Raw genomic sequence first — 27,748 nt, 5'->3', positions numbered from 1 at the left:
AGGGTGGCAGAATTTTAATTATATTCAACAACAGCAAAATCCATGTCAGTCTATATGTGTTCTTCCAAGGCAGTCTTTTTCCTTTTCTACTCTCCTCTCTCCCCTTGACACTAAGAGATGATACCAATTTTTCAGCCCCCACAGGATACAAATTACTTGTAATAATCCCTCCTTTTTGGAGAGGACTTTTTCCTCCCCAGCTGAGCCAAGAGGCCAGAGACGTAATGCATACATCGAACTGGAAGGGAAAAAAAAGAAATCAGAGAGGTGGAAGCATTGTATTATTATATAGCTGAGTTATAAAAGGCTGTTGATGAACTGACTCATGTAAAGAGACGAAGGAGGGAGCAGCTGCCCAGCAGCAGTTAAGATCCATCATTCAAATATGTCACATTTCCTTTGAAAGTAGCTTTGGGGACGACGCATGTTTCCATGTGTATCCTAAAACAAATTCAGGTTGTTAGATGTGAAGCAGTTTGAAATGAAGGATGAAAGGCTGGAGCAGGTTTGAGGTGGGTTCAGATGAAGCAACACTTTTGCTTCACAATTTTATCCTTTCTGCGCCCCAGAAAATCTGCAGCTTTCATCCTGGAGCCACAGTCCACTGACCCTTCCCAGTGACAAACAACCAACCAATAATCAGCACCTGGTCAGGAGCTCTGGTAAACAAATCAGGAAGCCCAAAATGGTTTGTAATAGCAGCCATTTTGATGCTTTTACCCAAAGAGAGAGCAGGAAAAGAGGTGGAAGGAGGGAAGTGAAATGGGATGTTCACATGTGGACGCAGGAATGAGTGTGCAGTATTCTTGTGTGTCGGTGGCAGGAGTAACAGAAAGTAGACATCTCATTTATTTTATGAAAGGACTTTGCCAAATACAAACATGAAGCTACTTAAGAGTAAAATGTTTTTAACTAAAAGTTGGACTAAATTGTATCTAACATAGTTTTTTTCTCTAAAAATCATTTGCTCTAATCTGCTCTCAGGAATACTAAAGTTTAACGATTTAATTACACTTCTCCAAAACAAACATAAAATTCAGTCACATTCAACATGTCCATAATCCGCACCAATCCAATTCCAAACACTAAACGGTTCTGTCCAGAAGATCCTGGAAAACATACGAGATTCTTTGTATTATTTGTTTTTTCATAACTCTCACATTTTGCTTGTTTCATATTTCTTTCCATTCTGGATTCGGCATTTGTGTTTCCATTTCTATTACTCGTTCTCTCTGCTTATATTTTGATATTCACTTGAAGCAAAGCCAAATACATGAACTGTTTGTGAGTGAATATTATACTAATAGAAGGAATCAACAGTTGAAAGAAGAGAAGTACTAGCTCGGAAGCCACATTCACACTGTCTGCAGCAACTCGTGCTCAAACAACCACTTCCAATGTAAAGTCTATGTAAACACCCATAAACCCACGTTTATGGCTTTCACGGGTCGCCACACAAGTTTGAAGTCCGTTCTCGGGTTCTACGAACAAACAGAGCTTTTACTGAATACACGCTGGAAGTTTAACCAGCTGACCTTTTGACCAATCAGGGACTTAGATTTGGTATGGGTAAAACATACATGATCATGGAGGGGAAATGAATAATTGCAGTTTATTTTATGTGACACCAAGTCTTTCACATATCTGATTAGAGCTGTGAAAAAAAAAGCCTAGAGTAAGATTCCTGTGATTCAGATCTTCACCGCCTTGACATTTCACACCACGACTCTTCCAACTGTAGTTGGCAGACATGCTCTAGTGACAGAACTGAAGAAGAACAAGCCCCTCCCTGCTGCTGCTGCCATGCTTGTTTGGTGTGAATACCACAGGTTCATGAAACCGCACAACACATGAATGTAGCATAATAGCTGAATGAAGTTGTTAGAGCTTGAAAGAAAAACCTTAACAGAAAAAAAGAAAATGAAGAGTAAAAGCAGTCGATGTCATAGTTTCAGCGTTTGGTTTCTCATAAGTAAATGTTTAAATGGGTTTTAATGTGAAAAACTGTGTCTGCTAACCCAAGATTAACAAAATAAAGCAGCAAAAAACACATTCTTCTTTTTTATCTTTTTTTGGTGAGGGGTTGTGACAACTGCAGAAACATAAACAGTTCACCTTTCCACTATTGATTTCTCATTGTTGTGGTTATCACAACAATTTAATCTGGGACAGAACGTCTCCCTAAACCTGAGCGTTCCTAATTAGCTGCTATTGCAGAACATTTTCATAAATACACTTATTACACTCATAAATTCACAGAATAAAACATTTGAAACAAAGGATGTTTTTTTTATTTTACCTAACATGAGCAGAAATATTGGATAAAACCTTTCAGAGTATTTTACTCAAAGTTCCTCAAAAATTACTGTTGCTAAAAAAAAAAGAAAGGAAAAAAAAAGCTTTCAAGCTCGCCTTTGCCAAAGTGCAAGAAAAGAGGAAACGAGGGTGCAGAGACCTTTAAAATTTTTTGTCACTTGGGCTTTGCTGTTTGAAGGAGGGCTATCGGGCCAGATTAGCTCTACCTCAGTGGTAATGGAAAGTAGAGGCATTTTGAAAAGCAGCCTCCTCTTCCTCATTTAGAGGCTTTTTCATTGCTTCAGCTCAGCCAGCACTTTCAATTCAGAGCTGTGAATGCATGATGAAATGCTTATATTTAACTTGGTAAAAGGTGAAGGAATGCAGCCAAAAGGCATCGCTGTGTTTTTCTTTACTCTTTGACCTGATGTCGAGAATGGTGATGTGGAGGAGAAATCCCCATGACAGGAGCCACACATTGGAGGCAGACCGATGTGGAAATGCGAAGACGACTTCACACGGACCAAAGCTAACAGCGCAGTGTTGCTGCCTGAAGTATGAAACTGTGAGATTTAGGAAAGCCACAGAAACCAATTTCACCCCAGAACTGAGAAGATGCTCATCATGAATACAAAGAACCAAGTTTAACAAATAATCCAGGTTTGACACTTGTTTTATGCTACATTCACACTAGCCTTGGAAATGCAAGAGACTGTTTCTGATGAAAAGTCAGTGTGAACGCACATGTATGAGTGTTTTAGGCTCCCATGTTGAAAACTCTCATGCTCATACATCGGTGCGCACGTTTTTAGATCTATTTATGTGCTCTACATACAAAAATTACAGTGTTTGAGCGTGTGTCAAAAGTTCAACCAGTAGAGCTTTGACCAATCAGGGACTCAGATTTGGTAGTGACGTATGGATAGCGTCCGCTTCAAAGACGGTTTGAGAATTGACCGTTATGAATAATTGCGGTTTGTGTCCGGCTGGATTTATTGTTCATATCTGGGAATACAGCTGTGAAAGAATAATCTTGGGGCCAAATTTGCGAGGTTTGCGCCGCTTTGACATTTCACACCAAACCTCTTCAGACTGTGAGCACATGACTAGTAGTGGGTAGCAACACTCCAGTATGAACACCTATACTAAAACTAAACCCATCTTGAGCCCGTTCTTGAACGCGCCACACATGCCCGGTGTGTTAGTAGCACATGACCTGATCTACAGGAATTGCACGACTTCTACAATGACCATGGCAGGCATTTCTTTCATATGATTTGGATTGTAATGGGAATAGGTAAGAGTATTTTGGAGAACAGATAAAAACACTTCAGGACACTAAATGAAAGCTATCAGTTTTATTTCACAAAATACTCATTTTATCAGGCCTTTTCCAATTCATAGCCTCCTCAACTGTCATTTTTGTTTGTCTTGGGTTTAGAATTAAACCATAACTGGGTTTCAAACAATAGAGCAGTAGAAAGACCTAGAAAACATAGTGAATCGTGGAACATTTGACTGCTATATTCATTTGAGGTTGTAATACTAGGATCCATTAAATTGTTAGTGATAAGAGGCGTGAGGAGGTTTTTCTCTAAAAAAGATTTTTGACATTGCAAATTTGGAAAGCAATCAGTATCCCCTAGTGTTTAGGATTCTAACTGCACTTAACAATTTGAAAAAAAAGGCCCATCTCTATTTAGAGACATGGTTCACACAGTTTATCCCAAAAAAATGTTGGATTTTCCAAGGGATCAAGAATTTTAATGTCATATGCACATCAACACTGGCCCATGAAATTCTAACTTGATAGTTCCCGAAGCTAACTCAAAAAAAAAAAAAAAGAAATACGTGGCAATGATTAAAAAGAAGCCTTAAAAAGGGAAAGACACAAAATAAATGAAAGTAATAATACCATTATGTCAGGTAAGTACAATGACCCCTGACTTATTTTTCCATGAAGGGTAGAATTTTGAGAGTTTTACGAAAAGAACAAATTGTTCAAATGTTCAAATGTCAGACTATACAGGTGTGCAAATGACGTCACCGTATTTGTTTTGAAACCTAAAGCAACATTTAGGAAGCTCAGGGGTGTTTGCCTCGCAGCTCGTTGGTTTTAGTCTGTGGTCAGGTCATACTAAAGAATCTAAGAATGGAACTCAATGTCTCTCTGCTTGACACTTAGGGTTAAGGGGTTGTATTGGGGGGATTAAACCATCGGATGGTTGACTGGGACTGCAGCTCACCCAAGGGATGGGTCAAGAAAAAATTTCACAGACCCTGATATTTGACAACTACTGACACTTTATGCTTAATATATGCATACGTATGAGTTTTAAAGGAAATAAGTGTGTTTGTGTGTGTGTGTTTGAACAGAAACACATGCAAAGTGTGTGTAGTCACAGGGGTGACTCACTTTTATGGTTGACCAGTGCAATGACACCTACACAAAAAAGAGGTATGTAACCATTAAGGAAAGAATGTCTGTGATATTTAGCGTGTTTCTGGTTTTAACTTTATGCCAATCTGTCAAACTGTATGGCTTTTTGTCTTTCTTGAGACCTGTGAGGGTAGCTGCTGTGTGCCTGTGCGTGTGCCCAGGAGGAGCAACAGAAGGGGGTAAACAAGGTAACCTTTAAGGCTTTGATCAGCCTGAGGAATGAGGCAGGTGGGGGTGTCAGCAAGAAGGTGAAGCAAAGGTAAAAAAAAAAAAAAAAGTGAACAATTAAGTATATTCAAACAGAAAAGGTCATTAATATAAACTATTAGAAACATTTGAGTCTGTATTAATAGAAATTGGTGTGCTTACCTCAGCCAGAGGTACAATGCCTTGTATGTCAGCATTGCTAATGTAGAGGTGTGAGACTTTCTCTTCCTGCTGGGAACTTGTCTGACTTCGGTCTGGATATTCCACTGTCCAGTGTAGAGTCTGGGTTGGAACGAAGGTAATGATATTCTCCACCTCAAAGTCCAGCTGCATCACTTCATAGGAGGAACTTTCCAATCTACAATTAAAAAAAAAAGGTCGTCATGGAGATCATGTAGATAAATATTTTAGGGGTAGGTACCACCATACTACTCCTTATTTCTCAGACATGTCTTACACAGCCTTCACAACACTTTAGTTTTCTCCCCCATTTACTGGATATTCCATCTGCTTTTACACCTGTATGTAAACTGCACCAGGGGTCATGCAAGCATGCATAAACCCTAATTTGTATTGTTTATCTGCTCAAACGTGACAGTTTTTGCATCAAAATACTCAGTCTGGCTCAGAAACAGACTAGCATTCAGTTCAGGGTGTGCTCAACAGTAGCTTGGTTGGCTCCTGCAACCCCGTGACCCCAAATGGGATTCAGTAGGGTTCAGAAAATGGATTGATGGAAGTTTTACTGCCCTCAGCATAACATTATGACAAGATCTTCCAGATAGAATTTACATTTTGATGTCACTACCCATCATTTTGAAATGCTCAAATGAACAAGCACAGGGAAAGTTGCATCAAAAAGCACAATTGTCTGAATCCAGATCATGAGGGCCACTGCCCTGCTTGTTTTCCAGATATCACTGTCCTACCAACACCTGGTTCAGGCATGTTCCACCAGCTGCGATGGTAGGGTTGTTTGAAAAGAAGCATGACAGTAGCCTTCAAAGCCTGGAGTGAAAGCCCCCCCCCTCCCCACCTAGTAGACTCCCTGATGTAGGATTTGTCTCAAATCCCAGTTCTAAAGAACGAAAACACAACCCGGCTGCTTTAATACCCAAACCTTTAGATTCATTATAACATTTGAAACTAAATAAAATTGAGTCTTCAACAGTACTAAAAGGAGTTAATGTAAATTTAAACATGTTCTATTTAGCAGCATCTCAAGATTTTGGCATTATGGTCCAAAATTTATAAAATTTAGGATAATTAGTGGATAAACACTGTATTCACCTTTCTGGTCAGAGTATTTTCAGATGATGTAGTCCTTGTGAACTCAAAATGTTCTCCCTAAATTAAGGGTTTTTCATTAAAAACTATTTTGGTTCTTAGAAAGCTTTGTCATGATTCACATGTAAAACAGGAAGAACATCCCAGAACATCATGTTCTTTCTCTTTTGCAGTTTGAAAAACAGTTTGCTTTGCCTCTCAGTCTGTCACAGATGCTGATTCTGTCTGCTGCTACTGTAAATTAAACCTCATTCAGTCTCGTCTCACTACACACAGTTCTCCGCTTCTTCTTCTTCACCTTGTGGCTGGAAGTCTACCCCAGAACGTAGGCCTGAGGTGACATGCAGGATAAATTTAGGACAGAATGAATAAAAGAAATACATAAATAAAAAAGAGCATCTTAAGAAACAAATCTTTCCTTTCCTGTAAATATGAAAAGTTGTGGAGCATTTACTTAGTTACAATTCACATTAAGTGCAACATAACTGACCCACTGAGAGAAATTATTCTAATAAATTGTCAACACCTGAGGGATAAACTGCACTGAAATAGAAAAAAGAAACATTCAAACACATTTTAGAGACAAACAAATTCTGTTCTTTGAGGCTATCTGGTTCCTTCTGGGAAAAAAGGCATTTCTTTCCAGCCACAGTCATCCTGCTACCTAAAAAACACAAACCCAGGGACAAGAAGATCCACTACGAGAAAGAAAAAAAAAACGGAAAGGAGCTATAAATTGATTTTTAACGTTCTAAACCTGCGAACTACACATAAAGACGCACAGATATATAGAAGTTAGAGGTCATGACAAAGCCAGCTGCTGTGGGTCTGTGATATCTGCTGTTTGAGTGTGTGATGGACGGAGTGTGTGTGTCCTGGGAGATGGGGGAGTGATGCGTTACAGAGATAGATTAAGGAGCAAAACTGATGGGTGTCAGCTCCCCTTGACCTCCTACCAAGTCCAGATTCATGTAAGACTGTCATCTGTCTCCACAAATCCTGCTTCCTTTCTGTCTCGTAACAGACGGGACACAACATTACATCACGGTTAGTCCTTCTCTGAAAGAATCAGGCCTTTTGAGGCTGCGTTATACTCTAACGCAGCAAAAAATCAGAAAACTCTCTGAGAACCTTTTCATTTTGCTGAAGTTTGGGAGTGTTTCTCTAAATGATATTCATAAACTTAAAAGGCATTTGCTCTGCTGTTTTCAATATTCTTTGGTAAAATGAAAAAAACCCATTTAAACAGAAAAAGCAATTCACATAAAGTGCAGTCTCTTAGCTCTTTGAATCAGATTTGTTTTAGTTCTCACTCAAGAATTTATTATAAGTTCCTACTTTAGCTGAACTTCTGTCTCAGCAAGTCAGAGCAAAATGAAGGAATGGATGTGGCTGCCACTCACAACAACAGATGGAGACACATCTACGTTTTTTGTTTGGATCAGATCTGACATGTTTCTTTCTCTTTTGTCAGAAAGACACATTGCACAGTTTGTTATCCCTTCTACTAGTTTGGCATCCAGTCTGACTCAAACAATCATCGGAACAAATCAAACCAAAGTTTTTAATCTCACACCTGTGGGGTTATTACACGTCTCAGTAGTCTTCTCTCTTCTGGAGATGTGATTAAAACTATCTCTGGATTTGGAGCAGCATGCATAGACATGGAAAAAATGCTACAGCGATGCAGATAAACATCTGATAAAAACAAATAAAATTCATGTTTATTGGCTGTCTCAATGTTCTGAATGAAGTTTTTTTCCTGCTTTACCCCTTGTGCTATCTTAGATGACCCCACCCTTCCAATGACGTCTTCTCCCTACCATGACAAAGGTGGATAAAGGTGGAAAGATTTCATGTAATCCATGGATACCAGTAAAGATCAGAAATCATTGAATAAAAAAGGTTCAGAGCACTGTCCAATGGGTCTAGATGACCCATCTCCCAATGTAAAAGTGCCTAGGATAGCACAAGGGTCACGGCTAGACTACTGGGAGGTAAACATGTGATCCATTGGACATTTTTCCTTCCTGAAAACCTTTTCCACAACCTGATGCGTCATTGTTATGCTGTGTTTAAATTTGCTGCTTCTATCTGGACAAATTTGTAGCTTGACGTTTGTCCAAAAATGTCTTTATAAGCTTGACGCCCCAGACGCGTGAAGGAGGAGGTCCCGCCAAATGTTTTTAGCCTGACCGCTACATGGAGTGGTGTCTGTCTATATATCATTCGCAATACATGGAAGAACAGATGATGTTGAAAGATCAGGTTTATTTATTTGAAAAGATCTACAAAGGCATCGGTAATTACATCTCCATGGGTTCATGAGATCAGAGCCTCTCTCGGTACAGTGAGCTTCAACCCTGCAGCAGGAGCTTCGTCTGAAGGACGGATGCTTTCAGCGGTACTTCCCTCTCTCTGTGACCCAGTTTGATGACTTGCTGTCCCGCATTTGTCACAGGAGAAAAAAAATAAGAATATAATTAGAGGACCTTTGTAATCTTGACTCGATGAAAATAAGAAAAATAACAGTCAGATTCTCCTCCATGTTGGATTTGGATTCCACTTCCTGATTGCATCACAAAAAACATTACAGGCTCAAAGCTGAGCCCCTGATTGGTTGACATGCTGCTTCGTCCTCCCCAAAGTTTTGATTTTTGAACTATGGAAGCGATGCGCTATGACGATCAAATCAAGCCACTTAAATCGTGCAGCTGTCATTAAAATTGTGCCCCAGGACCTCAGATTGCATCTGTACATTGATTAAACATTGAAAATCGATGCCTCACGACTCGTGTTTGGTGTGAATGCAGCTTTACATTAGCCCACTGGTTTTTAGTGTTGTTTTGTTTGAGTACGTCTGATCTCAGCTGGCGAAAATGTGTTTTGCTTGAAGTTTCTTCCAGTTAAAGGTATAATAGGTTCCAAAACTTGATGTTAAGTTGGTACTCGTTTACGGTACTTTATCCAGATTTGGGTGCTTCTTCTTTAACATCCCTATCACTTTAGTCAAAATGCCAAAGGTGAAGCGAAAAAAGGTTTGGCTGGACTCCACAGCAAAAGATTCTAATTAAGTTGCAACGGATAAGAGGAATGTGTATGATGCTCCAAAAAACACAGTTGTTGTGGCGGTGAGTGGTGAAATATGCGTTTATTTCAACACATGTGAAAATAAAATGCAGCGCTGCAGTGCAGACTGTCAAAAATAAGAAAATAATAGCATTTTCGACCCATTCAAGCACTGTCCTTCACCCTTTCATGCTGCTTTGTCAAACTTTAATGTTTTTTGTTTTTTTTGTTCCATTTCAAAAGTACCTGTTTGGCACCAGCACTGTGTTGGAAGCATTTTATTCTCTCCCCTGCTTATGCAGTGTGTAGGAATCATTCATCTTCTTCCGTTTATTCCCCTTTGGGGTCACGGGGCTGCTGGTGCCGGCCGCTTGTGGGGGCGAAGGCAAGGGGGCACCCTGGACAGGTTGCCAGTCTGTCGCAGGGTGAAGTATCCACAATCACACACGCTCCCACATTCACACCTAGGGTTCATTTAGATTAACCAATTAAGCTATGAAGTTGTAGGAAAACCTATGCATGCACGGGTAGAACATGCAAACTCCACACAGAAAAGTTCCCCATTGATGTTCTGGTTCAGACCCCCCAGCTGGGACTTGAACCAGGGGCCTTCTTGCTGTGAGGCAAAAGCGCTAACCACTGCGCCACCGTGTTTGCAGTATGTAGGAATGTTCCAAAAATATTGGGTTCTTACCAAGACTGAATAGAAATAGCACTAGACATTTTAAATATATTTATTCATCAGTGAATGTTAACTCTCATGTTTGTTATAAACAAACTCTACTCGTATTTCTTTTGTCAGTGGTTGTGATAAACATTTAGCATTTTCTTAATTTTACATAAAGTTTCAATGGGCTTTTCAGTACCAATATGTCCTCAGTCAGAGCAGAAGGAAAGTGTGAGCGATGAAGGACCAGAGCCCAAACGGACAAACCCAAAATCTTGCTGTACTGAAGGATTTTTGTTTGCTGCTACACTCTTCAAAGAGGAAACTAATATGGGGGTATTTATTTTGATGCTATTTGCAATTTAGTCCATTAGATACCACCACATACAGCACTCTGGATTCCCAACCAAACCTGCGTCCATGATACTAAAAGAAATAAATACCAGCAAATCACACCACATCATCATCAAACCCTTTCCACCATCTTCATCTTCCAGATTAAAGTGTCTGCTGAACTCACAGCTTTTTTAGAGCCGTGCGCAGCCACAATCATCCTGGGCCATCATGTCCTTGAAATGCAAAAACCTCCCTTGTGTTTATCTCAGGCCAGCTTTTGCTTTTTTTAGGCATTGATAGTTTTCTGCATGAAGAGAGAAGAGTAAGTTTTACCTTTGCTGAGAAGACAAACTGTGCAATTCTTTCATTTGAAAATACTAAAGTAAACTGGAGCATAAATTGTTGCACAGAAAAGTGGCTGAACTTGCACAAAAGCCCAGTTGATGTAATTCAAATTTAAGTTTTTAAAGAACAGAGAACTATGTGATTTTGCAGCTGTTAAGCTCAGTTTCAATTCATATGCTTAAATGTCCATTGCAATCACTTTTTTTCAAAGTGTTCCTTATGTTTTTTTAATTATGATTATGTCGTTTATAGCAAAAATTAGAGGCCGTGTGTCATTTTCTACATTTTCTAGGATGGAGGAGTTCATTAGAAATTTGCCTCTGTATTGTGGGCGCAAAGCAACCCCTCCTCATTTCAGAAAGCTCAGAGCGGGGAGCTTGTGGCCCGCCCAGCATATTTTCTACATCACAAATGCACTATTTTTTCCAAAAGGCATTTTTTTTTTGTCTTTTCCTGATTCACAATGATTTGAATAAAGAAATACTCAGAAAGTTATTTTACGCTTAACATGCTTTATATCTGTCCTCCTTTGTCAGAAAAATGCCATGAGAAGACATCAGAAACACCAAAAAGATGATTTTCCTCAGAGTGGGTCTTTAATGCTCTATAGGTGACATTTACATTATAACCCCATAAAGTGCCAACCATGTGGGTTAATTTGATGTCAAATTAGAATAAATAAAAACAGTTTAAACGTGAAACTGAATCGCATTGTAAACTTGAAAGAAATAAAAAAAAAAAACGTGTTTTTTTTTTCTTTTATTTGTTCTGTCTAACAACTGAGCGAACAGATGAGAGCTGAAGGCCTTTTGTGTTGGACAGGTTTAAATATTACAAAAAGAGGTTATATATCTTTGGGTAACCAGGGTGTAAATTTGTATAAACCCCCTTTTGTTCTTTTTTTCAGTTTTTTTTAATTATTATTTTTCATTTATTTGTCACATTATATGTTTTAAGTATATATATATATATTGCTTTATGTTGCAACAAGCGACAAACCTATTGGTCAAACTATAGATCTAAACAGGCATTATAGATGTCTGTGTGTGAAAATCCTTTTCATTCAGCACAATCAATCTGATGCGTTAGCAATGCAGAGATGAGTAAAGAAATGTTGGCATTTCTCCTTCATGCACATGTGCACACATTCAAGAACAACCATCAAAATCACTGTATTTTTTTTTCTTCAAACATCACAGAACGCAGCAGCAATATACCTAATTTAAATTTTATGGGGAGAAGGCACAAACAGCATATAGGTTCAGACACATACACTCAGAGACACAATGCTCTGCCAGCTCTGCTTTCACTTCCTGTCTCTCACATAGACACATGCACACAGGCAAGCCATAAGCAACACACATTGTGAGGCGCGCACACACACACACCCGTGCATGAAGAACTATCCCAAAACTGTTGAGCGTGTTTGGGTGCAGTGTAATCACTGGAGCTGAAAAAGCAATGTGTCTACAGTGACAGGTTCATTCAGGTGTTAGCTCCTTCTCGACCACTAGGCTTCCAAAACAATATTACACTGTTCTCTGGTGCATACGCAGACAAACACACACGTACACACAAAACGACAGTACTAGAAACCAAAGCTGCTGCAGAAATTCACACTTTCTCAGCAGCTCAGAGTTCGTCTTCCTTGAGGCAACGCTGACCTTCAGCCGTGTTTCCAGACACTGATACGGCGGCAACAGTCAGCACTCCAAGACTGACAGGGTCAATCTGTGCTTAACACGATTTACACTAGAAAAAATATCACCAGGTATTTTTATCTCGTTTCTACTTTAAATATCTTATTGCACTTGAAATACGAAAAAACTAAATTCCAGCTCATTAAAAAGTATTTTAAATAAGAGATTTTTTTTGCTATACATATCATTTTTAAACAGAAGTTTTCTTTGTAAACAGTGAATGGTCTTTTTCCAAGAAAGAAATTGTGCAAATCAACAAAAGGCTTCTCATTTGATAGGGTTAATACTTCCATGTTTATGTAGGTAAGCAATTTGGGAACTGTGGAAGTTTTGCTTATTTGTAAAAATGAAGAAGCGCATATTTTTTTTTGCTTCAAATTAAGCTAAAAACAGTGCACTTTATAGAAAAGTGCCAGGATGACATAGTTAAACAAATGCTTGGACCACAAATGAGTTTGTCAGAAAGTATTTCGAGATGTCAAAAAAATCTCTAAGACATGGTTTTGTAACTTTGTCATGCAGCTTTCACATTTACAAACAGAAAATAATGAAAAATGGGTAAAGGCACAATACAAGCTCTTAATCTTTACAATATGATCTGAGGCCATTCACTTTATAAAAACAGTTCTGCAGAGGGATTGAATATCTGAGGTTGGACTTTTATTCCTTTGGAAGTCAATTGATAGCTTGGTGCAAAACAAGACAGGCAGATACAGATCTCTCTGATGTTTTGCTGCCTGGGGATGCTGGCATGGCTTAGCCTATAAACCCAGATAAAAAGACACTTCTGGCATCTGCAAGTGCCTTCAGAGACGGATGGACTCACTTAAGTCTGTGAGTGCTGTGGCTCTTCTAGAGTCTCAGAGCTGATTAGGGAAAATGATTTATTTATTTTCTTTCTTTTTATCTATTTTGCCATCAATTAAAATACTTATTTTCCAGACTGTGTCAACTCAAATGACATTCAGAGGGTCTTTATGTTTTTCAACAGTTTTCTCATTCTCATTTAAGTGTGTCGTCAAGACGGAGTGGCATGACTTGATGAAAAAACTGATACAAAGGAACACAGCTACAGCAGTTGCTGATAATTCAAGTTTTATTCCAAAAATATGCGGCAGTTGGGGAACTTGGGCGTCCTGCGGCTCCTCTGTAATCCAAGCCCTGTCGCTGAACTCTCAACGGCTCATTCTCCTCAAGAGAAGACGGAGGTGAAGAAAAATCTCCCTGGAAGGTTCAAAAAGAACATATATAACAAACACGCAATCACTCACGTCATGCGGTAAGTGCTGGGAAGACAGGGCGTCTTTTCAAAGCATGCTGCAGAAAAGTGGTGGTCTCGGGGGAAATTCAAAGGACAATGGAGAACAAACACTCAAACATATCAACAGACACAAACTGCAGGGAAGAAGAGAAGAAGCGTCCCCTGAGAGGGGGTACAGGTGAGAAAATGCAAGATGGAAATAGGAAGCGGACAACAAGAAAAGAGGTAATGAAACAATTTTTATGTATTTTTTTTTTCCTCCTACGAAAAAACAGCATTTCCCCTAAGGCATGTAAACATGCAGGAGCTGCTGCAGGTGAGCGTGAGACCCAAAGAGACAGAAACGGGGTACTTTGCAAATGAAACGGACAAATGGACGGCCGAATGGAAGAGAGGACAGGAGAGACTAAAGTGAGATGAATCCCTGCGAAACCACCGGCTGACACCACTCTGTCAGAGCCGTCACACACTTTCACCTTTATTCTGCTCTGTCACAGACAACCCCTCAGTTCATCTGAAACCCTCATGACCGACAAACACGTGTGTGTTTTTGTGTAACTTTGTGTTTGTACTCAGTGGTTGCCTGGCCAACATTTCATTAAAAAGAAAAAAAAACCTGATGCACACTTAGCTTGACTGAAAACACACACATCCTTTGAGTCTTCTTAACCTGGTTTAGCCTCCACTGCCCTCCACTAAGATCTGGGTTACCATCAGCTCTCAAACACTGAAGTCCAGGGACATGGAGAGTAAAGAGGAAGAGAGGAAAATAAATGTTCACTTGGAAAAAGTGCAGTGGTCCTGAAGTGCAAATCCCTTAACTTACTTCACTTAATGCAATTAAAAAAGGACCTCAAATGAGCTGCATTTCAAGAGGAAAATACATGGTTTAATGCTAAACTGCTGAATGAAAATGAAACTTAAAGGGTAATAATTGGCACAAAATAAAAAAGAAAGAAAGAAATGATCAAAGTTGACCATAAATAAAGTGAAAACAACACAATAACAAAAAAGATATTTTTGTGAAAAATGCTCGAACCAGCGAGCTTCTGCACCAAGGATTCCCCATGTATTTCAAGGCAAAAAATCCCGGAATATCTTGAAAAGTTCAAAGATTTGTAAAACCGAAAGTCATAGCTGGAAAAAGCTGAAGATTTTATTAGTTAAATGGTTGAAATACCTGAAGAATTGTATAAGGCGTTAAGCGGCAAAAAATGGTGGAAGATACTATAATAAAGAAAGAGAAACAGGAAAACAATAATAAAAAAACAACATTAATAAAATGGTCTATATTTGCAATGATGTTATACATGATGTGACCCGAACTGTAGGGTGCATTAAAACAGAAGCATCGAAGATAGGTCTGTCCTTCAGACTTTATTAAGTGCGTTCAATAACTGTAACTCCCAACTTTGGTTGCAAGACTGAAACCACTACAACAAACATTACTGTGACGACGCTAACTCTCCGCTTTGTTGGTAACACATTAAAAAAAAATAGAGAAAAGTCCAACAACGCTAAATATTAGCTGCGTTAGAATATTCAAAATAACATCACACAAACATTTTGATAGAGCGCAGCGCTCCTTTTTAAGAAAAACAATAAAATAATAATCCCTTTCGACAACAGTATGCACAACCAGAATTAATCCTAAATAAACGCAGTCTGGACATAAGACGCATTTTACAAAATAAAACAAAAAGATTTTGAGTTCATCTTATGATGCGCACAAAACAGTTCAATGTGAAACATGACTTCTTTATTTGCTTTGTTGTAACCTGAATATTTCCTTTTTTCCTATGATTTAATTCAAAGAAAGATGTCCAGACAAAAAAAGAAAATGTCTCTCACATGCGTGTTAAAAAAAGAAAATACGGTTAAAGAATAAAAGAAGACCAATTTCCTTATTTTGCATGAGAACATGAGCAATCCCCACAAAATCTAGGATCCATTTATAAAACTGTAACTCCTAATCTTGTTTACATCACATAAAAAATAAAAAACATGCTGACAAGAAGAAAATAAAGATTTTAGCGTAAGAGGCTGCAGATATAAATTCAGGTGCTGTGTCTTTGGTCACAGTCATCTTATTTTAATTTGTATACAGAAAATCCTCCCTTTTTTATAGATAAAACATCTATATATGCAGATGCTTCCCTTTGTGTGTAGATTATTTTTCTTCATTCTTTTCTTTTGGCCTCTGTTCAAGACCTTCCTCTCAGATGATGCACTGAAAACCCCTCCTTACCTTCATCTTCCTCTCACACGCGTTACACCACCCATTCTCTTTCCTGGCTGCTCATACATCTTTTTTTTCATGAACAGACCCCCCATCAAGGGCTTACATGAACACACAGTCTCCAAACACCATCTCATAACCTTCATATCCCCCTTAAAGTCCGTTCTTTCTTCCTCATTTTAACAATGGCTCCTCATCCTCTCATTTCAGACGGGAGGAGATGCACCAGATCCAAACCAACATGCAAATGCTTTTAAGAGAGGCACAGCACAGAGATAACGGTGTGTGTTTGGTCCCAGGCGTCTCCCTTTTGTTGGCTTTTTCTGTGTATTTTTCATGGATTCTTTGCCTTATTTTTGGGGCACACAGCAGGAAAAGCGGAGGTAGATGCCGGGAAGAAGCATTTATCATGGCTGCAGGAGCTTTTAAAAGAGAACTGCTGCTTTCCTGTAGAAAATTACACTTAGTATATCAACATCACTTCATTAACCACTGCTTTAAACAGAAAAAAATGCAGAGTAGCTTATAAAAAAGTGATTGTTACAATTATTTAGCCTTCGGATGTGGTTTATTATTATAGCTGAAGTTCAATCAAAGTTTCACTCGTTATAAACATCTCTTTCAAACCCTTTTTTTTTGAGGATGTCACTAATCATGTGTTGCCTGACAGCTGCATGACTGCTGTGCATGTTGCATCTGAACATTTAATTCAAAATATTAACTATCTATTCATATAAATACATACGGATAGAGCAACAGTAGCTCACTGAAGCACAAAGGAGCAAATACAAAATAAATGTAGAAAAACAAATTAAGGTGCTGTTTAAAATAATAAACATTTGCACTAATTTACTAGAAAAAGTGAAAAATGAACAAAAATTATACATTGAAAATAGCCTTTTTTTAAAAAAATGTCAGGCTATGGCATTGCTTAACAGCCACAAAGGAAACAAGGAAAGCCAAATGTGCAGGCAAAGATCAGTCTGCTCTGATTTAAACTTTATTGGTTTCTATTGGCCTTAAATTCCCTTTTGCCAGTCTCACACACTCAAACACCAACAGCAGCGTCGTATCGATTTGCGGAGCTGCAGGAAAAAAGCCTCTGAAAATCCGACAGACAGACATTAACAAACCAGTGCCTGACTCTAAATGTGACACAGGCAGGAGTGTAATAAAACATACAGTGTAATTGGATGCAGTCATCTCCACTGCTGCCCCGCCATGAGAAAAAACAGTCTCGTTTTTTTTTTTTTTCTTCTAACCTTAGGCACAAACAGACAGACAGACAGACAGACAGACAGACAGACAGACAGACAGACAGACAGACAGACAGACAGACAGACAGACAGACAGACAGACAGACAGACAGACAGACAGACAGACAGACAGACAGACAGACAGACAGACAGACAGACAGACAGACAGACAGACAGACAGACAGACAGACAGACAGACAGACAGACAGACAGACAGACAGACAGGCACACTAACCTTCTTAAACCCTGATTTAATCCGGCACAATGTTTCACATCAATCTCTGCCTTTCTCCGTCCTCACTGATACCTTTGTGGTATTTTTCTACAGAGGCGAAAATATGCCTTTTGAGATATGGCCTATTTGGCCCTGATGGGCAGAAATGACATTTCCTTTGTTTTATTTATTTGAGCAGAAATCAATTTGTCTTAGAGAAGAAGAAGAAAAAAGCAGTGTATGGAACCAGAGTTAGAACCGTGAATCGTGTCCTCTGTTGGTAACAAATTTTAGGTACGTGTATTGACTTCTTAATTGTGAATCTTTTATTCATTTACATCCAGGTAAAATTACTTTTACAATTTGTTATAGAGTAATAGCTTTTGCTCTAAACTAGAATTACTGAAACAGCCATGAGGCTTTTAAGTAATTTCCAGTTTATGTAGTTCCGCACAGTTATGACTCAACTCCCACAGTGCACATATACAAAATGGTCTGCATGAAGTCTGTGGTAATTTTGCTTTCACTACATAAACACACAATTCCTCACAATGGCCTTCCTACTGTTTAATGATCCGTTTTGCTTTACTTCTTACATACGTGCAACAAAGAACTTCACTTTGTTTGTGAAAACATACATTATGCACAATGTTTGTGTATGTAAGACCATCCACTGAGATTTAAATAAAATGTTTTTTTATTTGTTTACAGAAAGTTTTATGGCCATAAAATCGAGGTTACAGGAGCTTTCTCTCTTTTTTTTATTTTATTTTATAACTTGTCCTGTCCAACAGCTGGGCAAACACATGAGAGCTGAAGGCCTCTTGTGTTGGACATACTTTACTTTAACAACAGGGGTTATGAATCTTCTGACAAACCGGAGGTATGTCTGAATAAACCCCTTTTGTAATCGAGGCCAAACTTTATTCATTTTAAATCATATTTGAAAATCTTTTGTGTTGGACCGGATGGAAAAGGAAAGGAGGGAAGAAGAGAGAGGGATGTTAGAGAGCGGGGATAGAAGGGTGATTATAGAAAGGGGGGGGGGGGGGGTCAAACCATGAAGCAGCAAATACCAACACGTTTCTGGATGGTTATACTTATTAAGGTGAGGTCCAGATGTAACACACATCTATAAGGGCGGGGTCTGTCCACACACACATTCAAATGTTTTAAACATACCTGTTGGCTCCCAAAATAGTCAGATGTCAACATGTACACAATACAAATAATGTTCACACACGCATACTTATGCATTTGAATCAACTAGTGTGAAAGTGTGATCACATCCGCCAGCCAGAGCAGGGCCAGCAGGACCGCCGCTGGGGCCCCAAAGTGAGCAGGGAGGCATGGGGGGGACAGAGAGTGCAACCTCCAGCCCAACCAGGAAAGCAGCCCTCCCGCCGTGCCAGGAGTGCCCGCCCCAGAAGAGCGGCCACAGCCCCAGACGAGCACAGACCAGAACTAGGGTTCTTTTCTTTTAGGGTGCAACAAACTAATTGAACAAAACCACTCTTTTGTTAAATGCAAAATTATGTTGATAAAATGCTCAGGTTAGCTGGACATGAAAAAACACAAAATAAAAATATAAAGGATGTACAAAAATGTGGAAGTTAGGCACTAGACATGTCCTGTTGGTACTGTTCTGATTGAATCAGCACTACACAAGGAAGCAGCTGAGTTTCAGTCACCTGACCTGTCCTATCACACCTGTTCTACAAAAGGCTCCATGGCTTCCAGCCTCATTTCACCTCCCACACAAGATGTTGCTTTTGACTTACAAGGCAACTTGCAACCTCAGCTGCTGGAATTGATATCCCACATATCACTGTAACTGCCTACACATTCAGAGCGTCCTTCTCCCTGTTCCGTCTGCACTCATTGTGCAGAAAAGGGCATTCAGCCACTCCTCACCGCAACCTTAAAATTCACTCCCCTCTGACATTACTAAAGTCTTTACTTTTGCAAGTTGAACTCAAATCTGTTTAGGATTTGCTACAGAAAATATTTCACTTTATGTTTGATATTGGACCCATTGTACTTCTTTTTTCATTGTTTACCATTTTGGCTTAATTTGATTGCATATCTGTCTTTTTTTTTATGTTTCCAGTTTGCACAGACTTTATAAGTGTCTGAAAGGCTCCTCCTTAGTAAAATCTATTATAATTATGAAAGTTGTTATTATTGTCCATTGTCGCATAAGAAAAAGCAGCAGAAGAGCTGTTTAGGTCAAACATCTCTATGGACACCGAACAAATTCATAAAGATCCCAAAGACGTACATGTAAACAATAATATGTCCTTTTTAAACCTCATAACAATACTTTAGAGATGTGGTGCACAATTTATATCAACTCAAATATATACATAGGTATTTTTTTTCTTACTAATCCTAATTTCCTTTTATGTTTCTCTTAACGTCTCACCCCAATAATTTTTGGATCTATTTTTTCAAAGTGTTCCCAGTGTTTTTTTTAGTATGATTTCTTTAGTTTTTAGCCAAAAAAAAATTAACCGTGTCCTTTTCTTGGACATAGTTTCTGTAGAGTGGGAGGAGTTTATTAGAAACCTACCTCTGAGTTGTGGGCAGGATAGTAGGTGCAGATCAACCCCCACCCCCCTCCTTATTGGGGTCTGAGTGGGGCAAGAAGCATGTTTTTTACGTAACAAATATGATCATTTTCCAATTGCATGTTTTTGTCTGCTCCTAATTCACCAAAATTTTAGTAAATAAATCATCAGAAATGCAAGTTTGAGCTTATTCTTTTCTGTATGTATGTCCTCCATTATCAAAAAAATGCCACAAGAACACAAAAAACACTGTTTTCATTGGAGTGGTTCTTCAAACATTGATGTGCAGGTCGAGTTTCTTGGGTGAACTAATTTTCTTTATTGTTTCAGCAGAAACTTCTTCATCGTTTCAAGCTCAGACTGGAAAATGACTCAACGTTAGGCTTTATATCATGTGATGGATTTCCACAAACCCACGCAGACGCCCAACCCGGGCTCTCACATATGCACTCTGACAGAGACTTCCAAAGAGGAAAAAGGGAAAAATGAATTATTAATCATGCTGTCTAATTATGGTGTGTGGCCCAAAGAGAGATATGATCCTGGGGAAATCACATCTTACAGTCATTTATCACAACAAATAGAGTGAAAAACACTGAGTAGAGGAGAAGAGACAGCGGCGGAAACTAGAAAGAACCAGAAAGGCCAAGAGAAGAGAAGAGAAGAGATAAAGGCCAGCCTACGCTGCCATCACACTCCACTATTAAAGTATGCTAAGGAGATGTGAGGATAGGGAGTCGCACGGAGGGTCTAAAGCATTGAATTAAGAATTTCTCAAGGGAGAGCAGGGGGCTTTTAAATGCCCTGGAATCTAGGTTTACAGAGCAACATCTTAAAACAATAAAGGAAGACAAAAGAAAAATCGTAATTTTATGTTGTTGGTCATCATTGCATTAAAGACAAAAAAGTAGGAACCACTGAGAAAAACTCAAGAACATATTGACTTATTTTAGCTGATAAAAGCTGACTTCTAACAACTACCTGCATCACTTTTTACGACGTTTGTCCTGTGTGCTGACAAAACACCTGGAGCGTCTTCACAGATTCCCAGACTGGACTGGCTGTGCTGGGACTTAAGCAGCAAGATGCTGCAGCCACGGCCAGCTGTAAGCGGTAAATATCTTCCTTAATGTTACGAACGGGGAGTTGTTAGCGGTGTGAGGAGATGCTATCAATGCTCTTGCCTGCAAAGCCACATTAAAAGAGCAGCTGGTCCAAATTAAAACACCTGAATGGATCAGTACTTTGACTTCATGGCTCTATTTTCAGTGTGAGCCTTCTGCAAAGAATTGTTTTTAGTTGGTCTTGTTTTTTGGTCACAGACAAATTTTTCACCAGTTTTAGACAAAACGGAACTTCCTGCAAACATGCCACGTGTTTTGACCATGGAGGTTCTCAACTCCTACACTGCTTTTGGTTCAATTTTGCCTTCAGTTATGAAAAGAAAAAAAAATTATATATATGTTAAATTCCCTTCAATTCAATTCCCTTGAATCTACAAGGAGAGCTACTGTTCTCTAATGGTGCTTTTAGATTACATCACAAATTCACATGTTTATATGTCGTGTGATGAGGCAGCGGGCATTCAAGCAATTTTCCACCAAAGACAAAAAAATAATCTGTCTGTCTGTCTGTCTGTCTGTCTGTCTGTCTGTCTGTCTGTCTGTCTGTCTGTCTGTCTGTCTGTCTGTCTGTCTGTCTGTCCATCCGTCTTAGGGTAACTTTAGAGCAGAAGTGGTTTGATGTATATATGCATGAATAGGCAACAAGGGCCAAACGAGCAACGTAGAGCAAGGTTAGGATGTTTTTTACTAAAACTTAGATTAGTTTATATGTTTTAAGTTCAGCTTTGTCCTTGTGAGACTGTCAACTGCTTATCCCAACTACAAAAATCTTTTTTTTAAAACCAAATTCATTTGAAAACGTCATTCTTGTGTAGTTAGAGCAGCTTGGATTCAGTGATTATGTAAAACCAGTAATTAATTTAATTTTTTTATCTTTATTTATAAAATGTCTTTTCAAGCAAGTGCAATTACAACTTAGGACATTTTAGTAAAAAAATGTAAATAAAAAAAAGTTAGTCTTACATTTGCAGTGTAGATTTAAGTTTATAATGAACACAAAATGTGCTTGTTTTATTTTACGTTCTTGTTTTTTTGTGAAATTGTGTTCTGAGTTCAACGTTCTCCTGAGAACCGCATGACCTCATCGCATACGGTCATCCCGCTGTCTGATGATCCGCCTCGTTTGAGATTGTGCTTTGCATATATTTAGTCACTAATAGAATACACAGGGGCATCGGAGTGATGCCATGGGGTGTTGCAGAGGGCTGAGCGGGCAGAGTGACTGAATCAGGCCATGTATCAAATCCAGCCTGTCAGCCATGCAGACCAGGGCCCCACTCAGGCCTTATAAAAATTACACCCCCTCCCAGAAGTCTGCGCTCTTCGCCTTTCACCTCCTCATGCTGACAGCCATAAGGGAGGTGGAGGGATTGCATGTGACTGTGCACGTATGTTTAAAGAAGGAGGAATGCAGGAGGATGGCAAGGGAAGGGGTGCAGCAGAGTCAGAAAAACACTCCGAGTGGCTGGGGAAGCAGCGGGCCACTTTGAAAGAACAAAGTGAGCAATTTCACCTTAAATTTACCGTCAAGGTTACTCAGCTCATTGATAGCCCATCACTGTAACAAGCAGGCAGAGAAAAACAGAACCACTAATAAGGATAAATGTGGAGGTCTTTGCAGTACCTGCACAGATACAAAAACTACACACGTGGTCACTTTCTAACTCCACGTTTGCAGAAAATACTGAAGAATTAGCTTAGGTAAATCCATCTCTGAGGAATAAAGCATGGAGAATTGCGACATGCAAAGGAGCATAAAGAAAGAGCATTTTTGAAGAGACCTAAATGCCATGTCTGGTTCAGTTTAAAGGGATTTTTCTGCATTGTAATTTACAACTGTTTTATCAGTTATTGCATCAGTGGTGCAATAATTTGGTGCCCCCAGGTGAACAATAACATGGGGCCCCTTACAGCGGTAGGATTTATTTATTTATTTTTATTTTTGTATGTTCATACTGCAAAAAATCTAACCTAAAAATAGGTCAAAACCTCCTAAAATCTAAAAGAATTTCTTTAAATAAGCTAAAAACTGCCGATGGGGTTAGACAAATACAAAAAAAATTTTGTTTAGTTTAATGAGGAAAATTCTAGTCACTAAAATGTGTTTTCTTAAACTGAGAATATGTTGCTATTTAATCTTAAGATAAAAATGTTCCTGCGTGAGACAAAAAAATAAGACATCTCTTTTGGAAACTTTTTGGTGCTATAGGGTAAAACATCCGCTGAATACTTTTAGACACCATCACTGCCAAAGATCCAAATGTTTTAAGCATTTAAACTGCAATCCCATTAAAATGTTAAAGAGATGTATTCTATATACATTAGTTTTACTTGGAAAGACATTAAAATAAATGCAGTTATCCCCCCCCCCCCCTCACTTGGTGGTCTTCTCTTTAATTGGTCACGTTTTACTAAAGAAGGCAAAAGAAAAAAAATATATACCTGAATGGCGGAACAAAACAATACACTATGGAGTGGTGTGTAGTTTAAAAAATAAATAAATATTCTCAAAAATACTATTTTCTGCCTCCCCCTTTGCCTTTCCTCCCCCCTTCTGTACCGTTTATCATTCTTGACTTTCTTTCTCTTTATTTTGAAGCTCCTTTTAATTCTGTTGTTACCCTGTTTTGTCTTCAAGAAGTGTGGCAACACATTTCTCGCTTTCTCTTTGCCTTCACAACCCTTCTCAAAAGTCTATGCAGCTGACTTGCTGTTACTGTTGGAATATTCCATTGCTGCAGAGGGACAGGGAGGACAAAACGCTTTATCATGGACAGTCTTATGCATTACAGTGATTTGGTTTTTTTGTGACAGATTTAAATAATAATTTTAGACATTTTTTATCACGCGGTTACACCTTTCCCTAATGATAAATCTACCATCTTTTAGCATAAATGAAACGAAAATTTTAAATGAAACAAATTAAAAAAGATATTTAAGAGGGAGACTCGACATTTTCCAAAAATGTTTGTAGGGTTCTAGGTCACATTTTTGAAAAATTTTCACCAAAAGTTTTTAAACCCATACCTAATGTATTATGGTTACAAGTATATTAAGTTTTATTTATTTTTTAATCCCCAAATGTTGTTTGTCTAGCTACTTTCATTGTGTTGCAGCCTAGTGAGATACGAGCCTGAACTAATCCCTTTTAATCAGAAACTGACTGTTTTTGTACCTTTTAAATGTATAGATTGACAAGGTGTGTTTTATTTTTAACTGGACTGTGGGTGTGTTTGGGGAAAGGGGGCTACTGTGTTCTCCAGTCAATATCTTGGGTGTGTCTTTGGGGCCGTTTTTAAAGGCCAAATGCCATTTTTCCCCTCTGCCTGAAGCCTCTAATGTCAGATGGTAAGTGGTCTGGACTCAGTACAACAGGAGCCTTTGAGTCTAATTCCCTCAGTTCTTACTAGCAACTCTGTCAATCAAGCAGCTTTCCTAAGAAGAGCAATTGAGAGTTAAAAAGAAAAGTTAAGGTATAAAATTTAAAATTGTAAGAAAAAAGTTGCCTGGTTAAAGACCCTATCAGATCAAAATTGTGTTTTTTTAACATGTTCTTGTAGCATTGTATTCATGATGGAGGACATATATAAACATAATTAAGATTAGAACTGTGTCTTTGATTATATCCATATTCAAACTGTTGTAAATCGATGAGAATAATGACGTTTGAAATAGATCGTTTTTGTGACTACCGTATTTTCCGGACTATAAGTCGCCCTTTTTTTCATAGTTTGGCAAGGGGTGCGACTTATACTCCGCAGCGACTTATATTAGAAATAAATTGAAATAAATACATTGTTAACCCCCCTGTTATGTTCATTTGTGAGAAATAGAGATGATGTTCCTGGGTCAATTTGATGTATGAGGTATGTTAAGTGTTAAGAGTATGTTAAGTGACTCAGAGAATCAGCAAACTTTTTTTTACAGTAAGATCTTGAAGGCTAACAACATAATATTCTATTTTCCAATGATTTCATAGATTCAGAAATGCAATAAAAGTGAAAACTGTTTCTACAAATACAGGATGAAAACAGAGTATTAGTTGGCCAATGATGCTTCATGAAAAGAATAAATGAATAAGTTTGAGAAAAAATTACTGTGAACTTATTAGATAAACAGTCTGCTATGATTGTGTCATTTAAGGTTGTGAAAGTTAAAATGCGACTTATAGTCCAGTGCGACTTATATGTGTTTTTTTCTACTTTATAATGCATTTTTGAGCTGGTGCGACTTATACTCCGGTGCGACTTATAGTCCGGAAAATACGGTAAATCCCCCGGCTCTGTACAAAGGATAATCAGGGTGGATCTTTTTCAGAACTTGACAGAATATTCCCATTTTTCAAAATGGAAGTTGATTGCCAGGTCTAATAAGGAACTGCAACAATTAGTACTTCTAGGTTTGCATAACTTCAGAAGGAAGGTAGGGTGGTGGTGGTTGTGTTGGGGGTGTTAGGTCAATCAGAGCAACCAGAGAAAATCAGATAAATAGACAAAGCCATCACACATCTGTGACATGTGAATGGTAAGCATTTGCAAGCAATGTAATCATTCACAAAGGGCAAACTTTGATAAGCATAACTGCGACCTCACAATCTGGCCAGAGTAAACTACAGTTTTTGCTCCTAAGATTTCATGAGCTGAGTTCATAAATAGTTTCTTAAATGATTGAAATCAGGTCAAAATCTGGATATATTTAGTGTTATGAATTAAATGTATAAAGAAGGGGATTAAGGGATTATCAGAATTTAGAGGTAATGTGGATGTTGGGGGGGCGATAGGGAAAGAATGGGGGTAGACAGTGATTGAACGTTGTTATTGTGATTGCAGAGGAAGAGGGAGAAAGCAGCGAGGCGTTTCCTTATCACATTGTGAGTGGTGTGGGTCTGCATGAGACAGAGCCAGGCACAGAGAGAGAAAATTGGCAAGAAGAAACACAAGAAAAAAAAAAGTATCTCCCACCTTTCCATTTGACTGTTTGGAGAATGGAAAGCAGTTCGTGTCTGATACAATTTTATGCTAAAGGTTGAAACATGATGCACAAGACATAAATACATCAGTTTAGTTTTTTTAATGACACTCATTAAAAAAAAAATAATAATACTAATAATCTTATATTCCGTAGCTTTAAATAACATTGAAAGGGACGTTTGAGCGAAGGTGCTGCTCAGAGTTTTAAGGAAACCAAAATAATTCCCCCCAAAAACTATTCTTGGTCAAGAGTTTACATTAATATACATCTTTCTTCTCATATCTTGTCAATGGTTTTATAACCAGCACACTAAGAAAGTCATTAGAATCCGCCAGCAGACAGTGAATTTTTTTCCCCGCTCAATCTCCTGAGACCTCACTGACGCACACAATAAACACCATCAAATAGTGTGCACTGAAAAAATATTTACTCATTATTATTATTAGTGATGTATTATCAAATTAGTATTTTTAAGATGTGAATGTACAGAATGTAATTGAAGGAGGTGTAACTGAATATGTCAAGCTGCGCCTTATTATTATTGTCATTAATTTTCTCATTACTTCCTTGGTTGACTGATTCCAAAAATAAATAAATTAATATTTGGGCTTACAGACGGCACACACACTTATGGTTTCTTTAAAGATCCACTCCAATGAAAATGTGTTTTTAACGTGGTTTTGTAGCATTTTTCTTATGATGGAGGACATAGAGAAAACGAAGAGAATTTTATTTTCATTCAAATTGTTTTGTTTTAGAAGCAGACACAAAAAACGCTGCTTTAAAAGGTTTGTAAGTGTGACGTAGAAGCAACTATGGCAAGCCACAAGGTCCCTGCTCCGCTCCATTCTGATGCATCCACTTGGAGACGAGTGGATACATGTACATCTTTGTTTTCCTCATCTGAGCTGCAATCTGGATCAAAACTGTTCAGCTCCACAGCTCCAATATTGCTCAATTGCACAATTTTAGTTGCACCAGAAATGTTCGGTTTGGGGTTTGAAGGGCTGTAAGCCAGCGACAAAGAGTGTAAAAAGATGTTGGGAAGGGGGCGGGGTTGCTCTGCAACAATGGTCCCACGCACAACTCCGAGACAGATTTCTAACGAACTACCACTGCTAAACTGTTATGGAAAATTATGCAGGTTTTTTTATTTATTTATTACTTTTTTGATTCAACAATGTTTTTAAAATACATCAAAAGATGATCGAAACCATTATAAAAATGAGGGGATTTGCACCAAAAATGAGTATTTCCATCCACTTTTTCAAGCCAAAATAAAAATAAACTGATTAAAAAAAAAAAAGAAAAAACTTAAGATACAAAATTGATGAAAGAAGGATGGGATGATACTTAGCAATTTACAGGTGAGTGTTTTCTCGCTGATTTTAAGTTAGAAGACATTTTTTTCTGTCTATCAGAGTGTTTCCTTCTAAATTTAGTCAATCTTCACTCTAACTCATTTCCCTTCAGGCATTAATAAAGTGTCTCTGAACTCAATTTAATGAGTTGAATTGAAGATTTATTTTTGAAATTTCTATTTCACTGGAGCATGACTAGAGACAACTTCAGCTTATTTGGGTCCATCATTTTATGCTTCATAGCCTGTGATAGCTCTTATTATTCAGCATTTTCTGTTTTCATTTCAGCTTTGAAGAGGTGGAAGAAAGAGTTTTTGAAGTTAAAGTGAAAGTCCCCACATGGAGGTGTGCTTCAGTCCCACGGCGGGGGGAAAAAATGGCGCACCTAACAAATCACAGGTGTGTT

General features: G+C 38.4%; 1 protein-coding gene across 1 annotated transcript in view; it reads right to left on the bottom strand.

Moving 5' to 3' along the window:
* Positions 1 to 27,748, bottom strand: part of LOC101160243 (transmembrane protein 132C) — a 239,825-nt gene that overhangs the window by 49,863 nt on the left and 162,214 nt on the right. The window contains exon 5 of the mRNA XM_020705714.2: positions 5,105 to 5,300. Within this exon, the coding sequence (XP_020561373.2) occupies positions 5,105 to 5,300 (196 nt within the window). The remainder of the gene's footprint in view (positions 1 to 5,104; positions 5,301 to 27,748) is intronic.

This window comes from Oryzias latipes, chromosome 9 (genome assembly GCF_002234675.1).
Source record: "Oryzias latipes chromosome 9, ASM223467v1".
Classification (NCBI taxonomy): Eukaryota; Metazoa; Chordata; class Actinopteri; order Beloniformes; family Adrianichthyidae; genus Oryzias; species Oryzias latipes.
This window is presented reverse-complemented; position numbering and strand designations above follow the sequence as displayed.